The 8,225-nt window shown below is 55.7% G+C and overlaps 1 protein-coding gene across 1 annotated transcript in view; it reads left to right on the top strand.

Moving 5' to 3' along the window:
• Positions 1–6,874, top strand: part of VOLCADRAFT_104512 (uncharacterized protein) — a gene marked incomplete at its 5' end in the record, with an annotated part of 12,654 nt that extends 5,780 nt beyond the window's left edge. Inside the window, 12 exons of the mRNA XM_002949926.1 lie at positions 65–120; positions 1,314–1,448; positions 1,561–1,734; positions 2,300–2,374; positions 2,650–2,775; positions 3,131–3,195; positions 3,715–3,742; positions 3,839–4,022; positions 4,333–4,574; positions 4,922–5,101; positions 5,372–5,668; positions 6,744–6,874. Coding sequence (XP_002949972.1) covers positions 65–120; positions 1,314–1,448; positions 1,561–1,734; positions 2,300–2,374; positions 2,650–2,775; positions 3,131–3,195; positions 3,715–3,742; positions 3,839–4,022; positions 4,333–4,574; positions 4,922–5,101; positions 5,372–5,668; positions 6,744–6,770 — 1,589 coding nt within the window. The 3' untranslated portion in view covers positions 6,771–6,874. The remainder of the gene's footprint in view (positions 1–64; positions 121–1,313; positions 1,449–1,560; positions 1,735–2,299; positions 2,375–2,649; positions 2,776–3,130; positions 3,196–3,714; positions 3,743–3,838; positions 4,023–4,332; positions 4,575–4,921; positions 5,102–5,371; positions 5,669–6,743) is intronic.
• Between the last annotated feature and the right edge of the window lie 1,351 nt (positions 6,875–8,225).

Below are 8,225 nucleotides of genomic sequence, written 5' to 3'. Positions count from 1 at the left end.
GCGGGAGTGTCGTCGAGGACCGCAGCGGCGGCAGCCGCCGCCGCCGCCACCGCTGCTGGCGGAGGCGCCAGCGGTGACACGACACCGTTACGAACGCCTCAACCGCCACCATCTCCAAAGGTGAGCTTGGCCGCCGGTACCCAGCTACCCCTTCGCTAGCGTGTCTGTGTTCTTTTACTTCTGGAATCCACTAGTTTTGTACGGCATGGTACGGCGATGCCAACGGCCAAATGCTGATGTGTTGCAAAAGGCACCTCTTTCCACTTCCCCCCTCCCCCCGCCGTCAGTTGTTTGTCTGCTTGCGTTCTCCTTACCTTTACTGGTATCCCCCTATTTTCAATTTATGATACGATTTTTGGCTTTATGAAATTGATTTGATGGATTTGATTTGACGTCATCGGAGATTCACTCGCAATTCTTAATAACAATTAAAAATCATGTTGATACTTTTGTTTTTCCCCGCTGCTCCTGTTGTATGCCGTACGAACCATGTACCGGCAATTTAGCCCTTAGTCGCGGTATGAAAACAATGGCTGTTTGTTACTTTGTCGCTGTTGTTACTGCTGCTGTTGTAACTACTGCTGCTGCCGCTGCTGCCGGTGCTACAGCCACCCTCTGGGGACGGTGGGGATGACGGCGCCGCTCGTTTCCGACAGAACATGGGCAAGGTGAGCAGCGGGAGGGAGGGGGGGGGTGACGATAATGGAAAGATGGGTGTAATAAGAGGTAGGGAAGTGGTGGCAGCGGCGGGGGTAGGTGGTGTTCGCCTGTGTGTACGTACGGCACTGAGAAGCTCTAGGATTACCCAACCCCAAAACACTCGCGCCCCTCTCCCGTCCGCGGGGGAGAGCTTAGGCGAGCGGTCTTTCCGTTGGGGCTGGGCAGCACCCCTCTGTGGCCAGTGTCGTCAGGCCCGGTCAGATAGGTACTTGTAACGTCCCCCCCCACACATACACACACGCGCGCAAACACACACTTATACAAGGATATACATACAGACTGACTTCATTGGTGGGCGCGAGCGCGGGAGATGGTGCGGGTATGGTATCTAAAACCCTCCGCATACCTGACTGTACTTTCACCGCCTTCACCTCCCCCCTCCCGCCCTCTGACAGCAGCTTCACTCGTTCGTGGTTCGTCTTTCCCCCCCTCTGACCAACCCCTCCCCGAGCATCCCCCCCTCACCCCCACAAACCCACAAACCTACACATCCCATGTATCTCCGGCAGGGGCCCCCTCACGTACACCCCCAACCCCCCCACACACAGGCATACACCCCTCCTTTCCCCCCCACACACACCACTTCCCGGCAGGCAGTGGCAGCCGCCAAGATGATGGGGGTACGACGTAACGCCGGACAGTGTGCCGTCTCACTGGCATTTCTACGGCGATTCCGAACTCGTCTGCTGCGGGAACGGAAGGACGCGGCCTCGTTATGTACCAGCCAGGTGGGATCTTGGCTGCCAGTTTATCTGTCTGTATGTATGTATATGTACGGCACTACCTCCCTGTTATGATGATACGGACAACCTCACATTCATACGCACGTGCGTTCCTCAGGTCGTTCAGGAGGTCATCAAACCCATGACTGCTTCTTCGGCGTGTCGTCTGACGGATTTGAACCTGAACGAGCTGGTTTCGGAGGCCGATGTCGGACCTCCCGACTACTTTATCAGCCATGCTTGGTCGATGCCATTTTTGCAACTTCTGGATTGCTTCTTTAACCACCTACAGGTGCGATATACATACATGTATACTATTGTTTGGCACTACTGGTAACGCGCGACCATTGCCCCCGGGAGATCCCGGGATCGAGACCTGTCAGGGTCGAAAATCCTTCCGATGGGGGAAGGTATTGCGCCCCTAGTTGATGGATGGTGGTGACCTGGGATAAAGTTAACCTGCGAGCCGACCAGGAATGGAGTTGGGCCGCTGTCGACCCGGCAGATTCCATTGGATGCTGGTGGTGGGTGCGGAACCTGAGCGATCCACTGAGAAGTCGGCTAGGGTGACTGGATGATGAGGGCGCCCCGAAATACCAGGGAAGGCAGGGTTTCGCAGGGTAGCTGCCACGGGCGAAGATATACCCCCCTGTTTCACAAATCATGTATACGGGGCCAACACGGCCGGGGATTCCATGTATATGTACATATACATTTGTATAATATATTTGATACATATTTCTCCACATGCCCTAAACTCTAAGAGACCTTGTTTCCCCACCTTCGCTCCTCCCCCTCCCCCCTCCCCCTCCCCCCTACCCCTACCCCACTACCATCATGTTTTCAACGCCCTTCAGGGTGCCCTGGACTCGACGCGCGTGTGGTTGGACATATTCGCGGTCAACCAGCACCCGGGGGCAGAGCAAAAAGACGTGAGCAACACATTGCGCTATCGGTGTGTGTGTTTGTGTTTGTGTGTACAAGATTGTGTATGTGTCGTACACATGTACAACTTAGAAACGACGCACGTAGTGTGAAGAGTCTATCTTCACTGCGCCGATAAAAGAAGTTCCGATAGCAAATCCCACAGTTCTCCTTTTGAATTCCCTTTTACCTGAGCACCCCCCCCCCAACATATCGTGTTTTTTTGCCCTTTACTCACCTTCCCCCCGGACCTCGACACAACCCCAATACACACGGCGTACAGGACTTGGAGAACCTCCGTACGGCAATTGCACTGAGTCAGGCCACGTTGGTGTGTTTGGACGCGCGGGGTACCCCCCTGGAGCGAGTGTGGTGTCTGTACGAATTTGACAACACCCTGGCACTCAAGGTACATCTCTGGCGGGGTGGTGGGGATTAGGGTTATGGATTTGTGGGTGTATGTATGTATATATGTATGTACGTATGTATGTATATATGTATGTATGTACATATGTATGTATGTATGTATATGCCTGCTGGTTTTGCCACGTATGATGCGGAGGCGAGCGCGTGGATGGGCGGGATGGTGGGAGGCGGGTGTGTGATAATGGAGGCTAGCGCCGCGTGGCGGTTTGTCGGGTGCACTCAGACTCCCGGTCATTACCCGCTGCCATCGAGCCGCTAAAAACACACACACACACACACACACTCTCGAACCGTCCACATTCTTCCCCCCCTCCCTTTCCCCCCACGCATCCCTTCAGGGCGCCGATGCGCTGGTTTTGCTCACTCCGGGTTTTAGTATCCGGGAGATTGCCTCCATCTTCAGGTACGACATTCGGGGCGCATATCCGGATCTGTAGTATGAATAGGTTGTTGTCGTTATGGGGGGTGTTACAGCGACCAACCACTTTATTGGTAACAAAACCTATTTCCAACTGCTGCTGGTATTGCGAATGCTACTGCTATTGCTAATACTAATACTGCTACTCCTGCTACTGCTATTCCTGCTAGTGCTAGTGCTACTCCTGCTCCTGATACTGCTACTGCCTGCAGGTCCATTGACGTTGATGCCGCCAAGGCTACCGTACTGTCCGACAAGCAAATGATTTTGGACGATATCCGTGCAAAACACGGCTCTACGGAGGTGGGTACGACTGGAGCTGCTCTGAAACGTGGAAGGGTCTGTATGGAACCGTGTCATGTCGTACGGGTTTTTCTTTTTCTTTTGCGTCCCCCGATCCCCCCGCCTTTCTTCTTCGCGCTTTCTCCCTGCCGCCCTGTGGCCCCCCGCTCTCCCCATCTTCACACCCATACCATTCCCCCTCCGACCTCCCCCCATGACCAGTACTTGCGTGTTGACGTACCTTTCAATGGTATCCTTCTCCCCCTTTTTCCCCTTTCCCCCTCTCCCCCCCCACGGCCCCCTCCCCCCCCGACCCCGACCCCGACCCAACTCTCCCCTTGATAAGGCCTTCAACGCCAAGCTAAAGCTCCGGTTCCTGCTGGAGCCCCTGGACGCCAAACCGGACATGATGGCCCTGGCGGCGCGGGCAGGTACGGATGCAAGTCAGTGGAACCTGGCTCCGGTGGCGGAGTGGCTGGCGGCACCCCACGGGCCCCAGGTGGCGGTGGTGACGGCGGCGCCGGGAACAGGTACGACAGTGTGTGTATGTGTGTATGTACCTTTGGGTTTGAGTTTGTCTAGTGTGTGTATGTATGTGGAGTGGAGGGGAGGGGAGTGGGGGGTGGAGGGGAAAGACGAGGTGTTTCGGGTTTTAGCGTGTTGAAGGGGGGGGGAAAGATGGGGAAGATGTGCGGGGGGGTTTGATGCGAGGCGGCTGAAGAGGAGGTTTACGACTGGGGGGGCATTATAACCCTTTAACCAATTTCCACCCCACCCCTGCCTTTTTCCTATTGTGGATTCCTCACCCCCCTCTCTCACCCCTCCACACACACACCTTAGGCAAGTCCACCATCACGGCCGTGTTGTGTATGGGCCCGGAGGCGGCGGCGGAGGTGGCGGCGGCGGCGGCGGCGGGATCCAAACCCGAGCGGCCCTCCACCGCCAGTCCCACCGCCGCCGCCGCGGCGGAGCGCCGTCGGTCTAGCATGATGGGTCACCGGGTCAGTACGACAGGCGGTGGCGGCTCCGGGGTGACGGTGCATGCCTTCCACTTTTGCAAGTACAGCGATGCGCGGCGGCAGGTACGGCAAGGCGACAATGGGGTGGAGATGGTTTCGGAGCTTGTGTAATCTTTGTGGTAGCGCTTCTACCGGTGTTATTGCTATGATAACGTGTGAGTGACCGTGTGTTTGTGTATGTATGTATCTCTGTATGAATGAATACGTACATGTTTTGGCAGTGAGTTCGTGTAAGGGCATGGCACCGAGTTGGAAATGCCGAAGCGAACGAAGTCATCAGACGTGGCGCGCGCGCTTCCGTGTGTGTATGTATGTGTGTGTGTCTCGGATGTCTGCCACCGTGCCTGTGTGTGTGTGTGTTTTCACCTATAGGACACCCCCCTCCCCTCCCCCCCCCTTCCCCCCCTCAGGACCCAGTGCGCGTGGTCAAGACCCTGGCCTACCAGCTGGCACAGTCCCTTCCCGAGCTGGGCCGCTACTACTGCGGGCTGGACCCGGGCACCCTCATGCAGCTGAACCAACCGGATACGGCGTGTAGGGAGCTGCTGGTGATGCCACTGCAGCAGACGGTGGCGGCGAGGGGGCAGCAGGTGTGTATGTGTGTGTGTGTTTGTGTGAAGGGGGGAGACAGGGGAGATTGTGGGGTATTTGTGTGTTTTTTTGTGCAAGGGTATGCACACACACCAGCTTGTTTGGTGCTTGCCCGGGGGCGCAGATTACGAAAACAAATACATGCTGCTTATTACGGGTCTGTTCCGTTGATTTTCCTCCAGATAAAACAAAAATTACACACCACTACACTACACTACTACACTACCACATAATATCATTACTACACTACTACTTGGCTAACACTGCAGATTCTGATGGTCCTCGACGCTTTGGACGAAGCCGACAAGGCCCCCCAGCCCACCCACTGCACTGGCGCGAGTACCTCCTCCTCCTCCCCCTCCTCCTCCACCCCGTCTGCTCTGGACAACAAGGTGCTCCAATTGCTCCTCCACCAGCTGTCGCTGCTGCCGAGCTGCGTCCGCATCCTGACCACCATCCGCCCCGACCCGCACCTGCTGGGCCCCATCCGAACGAGGTTCCCAGACCTGTTGGAGCTGACGCCGGGGGAGCTGAGGAAGCAGGACAAGACGCATGCGGTTATGCAGGTATGTATGTATGACTTAGATTGCACTGTGGGCTGCGAGAGCCGGGGGCCGAAGCCGAAACACAGCGCAAGGGTCGGGAGCACACAGCACAAGTCGGTTAGTCTTGTGTGCTCCCGACCCCGACTGTATGTATGACTTAGATTACACTGTGGGCCGCGAGAGCCGGGGGCCGAAGCCGAAACACAGCGCAAGGGTCGGGAGCACACAGCACAAGTCGGTTAGTCTTGTGTGCTCCCGACCCCGACTCAGACTGCCAACACTCTACGCAGCCACTCCGCAGCCCCTCTATCCGGGGATGGCGCTGCATTGAATACACCACGAAGGGCTCTCAGGTCCCGCTAGAGCGAGTCCACAAGTCTCAGCTAGGGCAAAGTCAAAGGCTCTCTGAAACAACCCCCCAAAACACCACCAACGAAAACGGGATTCGAAGGGAAAACAAACAAACAAACAAAAATTCGGTTAGGGCAGTCCCGGCAGGGGAGGGCTCCTGATATACCTAACAGGCCAACAAAAAACCTCCAAGAGAGAAAGGCTAAGAGAGCTCGACACCACAAGACGTCTTGCAACCACCTTAAAACAACTGACCTCCACCACCTGTCCCTTCCCTGGGCTGGTCCAGGGGAGAAGTAGCCTTATAAAGAAAAGGGATCCCGCACAAGCCTGATCACCACTGCAGGGGCCCGGGATAGTCCGGCGAAACGACCAAAGCGTTAGCGTTGCCACGACACACAGCTCCTAGACCCTCCAGAAAACCGCAGGGGGAGGATTGTAGCCCGCGCGGCGCCTCCCCCTTACCGCCACTAACCTGAACGGTTGGTCCTCCAGAAACCTATTCACCCTGTCTCGTACTGCACCGCTCTCACCTTCGTCCCTCACCAAGCAACCCAGTCCCACAGAGAAGACGTGTCTAGATAGAATGGCCCTCCTCGGGCCACACCTCCCCCTCATCCGAGCCCCGCTACCACCACCAGACCTCAACCTCCCAAACACCAGAAAACCTACGTCCTTTTGGCGCTCTCACCGCCATCTCCCCCCTCCCCTGTCCGAGCGACCCCACCTCCCCCCGGCTCTCCAGCACCCTACAACCTCGGAGTGGCACTAGGGAAGAAAAAGGGTTCTTCCCTGCACGACGTGACCGCCTCCATTCCCCGTCCTTCTCCTCTCCCTCTCCCGTCTCGGGGTTCCCTCTCACCTATTCCCTTGTCCCTCAATGTATGTATGTATGTATGTATGTATGTATGTATGTATGTATGTATGTATGTATGTATGTATGTATGTATGTAGTTGGGGTTGGAGCTTTTTTAGGGGGAGGAGTACTCTTTTTGGAGGGGTTGCGATTCTTGGAAATACTTAGGGTTGTGGTAAGGGGGTTGGTTTGGGTGACGTGTTGGGGGGGTATAAGAGCACGTGCGCAGTGTCGTATTATTGTAAAGTGAATATTTTACATGTGCGATGCGTCGGTGTCAATTTTGTGGGTTGTGGATTTTGCTTTTTGTCGATTCGGTCCTCCGGCCAGCAGCTTTGTATATATGTCCTTTTGACTTCTTATGACCGGCGCCCCGTATGGTAAAATCGGAGCTCTGATTTTCGGAAGAAATTTTAGATTCCTTTTTACATTTTTCTCTCTCTCCATCACCATTTACTAGAAGCGGCAGCGCACGCACCGCAAAAAACAAACCAGATGTGGGCTAAACTCCAACATAATGACAAATACGTGGATAAATCTTCGTCATGTACGGCACCCTTTTTCAGACCCGCCTTGTGGAGCGGTTTGGAGAGGCAACTGCGAAGAAGCTGCTGTCGGGCGGGGGTGGCGGCGGCGGCGGCTCCGAAGCCTCCCTGGTTTATTACCCGGTGGTAGCGCTGCTGAAGGCCCCCCTGGCGCGAGTCCCGGGGGGGCTGCACGAGGCGTACGGCGCTGTGTTTGCACAGATGTGGCCATCCGGGGATGCGGCGCTTGGGAACAAGGTGGGTAGGTGTTTGTCTGTCTGTCTGTCTGTCTATCTGTCTGTCTGTCTTTCTGGGGAGCCTGTTAGAGCTATTGGGGTTTGGGGAGGGTGTTCTTGTGGTTGCCCGTGTTGGACTGTACGGGTGCGGGGGGTTGGGGGTTGTGTTTGTTGGGTGGGAGAGTGGGTCGTTGGCGTTCCTGTGGGGTTAGTGAGCGTGGGAGAATCCTGTTTGGGTTTTGACCACACACGTGCGTGTGTGTATGTACGTACGTCTGTGCACCCACGTGTAATTGTGTGACTTAGGGTTTTCCAACCACATAACTGAGCACTGGATCCAAACACACACACACACACACACACACACACACACACACACACACACACACACACACACACACACACACACACACACACACACACACACACACACACACACACACACACACACACACACACACACACACACACACACACACACACACACACACACACACACACACACACACACACACACACACACACACACACACACACACACACACACACACACACACACACACACACACACACACACACACACACACACACACACACACACCCACACACAC

Source organism: Volvox carteri (assembly GCF_000143455.1).
Source record: "Volvox carteri f. nagariensis unplaced genomic scaffold VOLCAscaffold_16, whole genome shotgun sequence".
In the NCBI taxonomy this organism is placed as follows: domain Eukaryota; kingdom Viridiplantae; phylum Chlorophyta; class Chlorophyceae; order Chlamydomonadales; family Volvocaceae; genus Volvox; species Volvox carteri.
The sequence above is the reverse complement of the archived record's forward strand: the minus strand, read 5'-3'. Positions and strand labels throughout refer to the sequence as shown.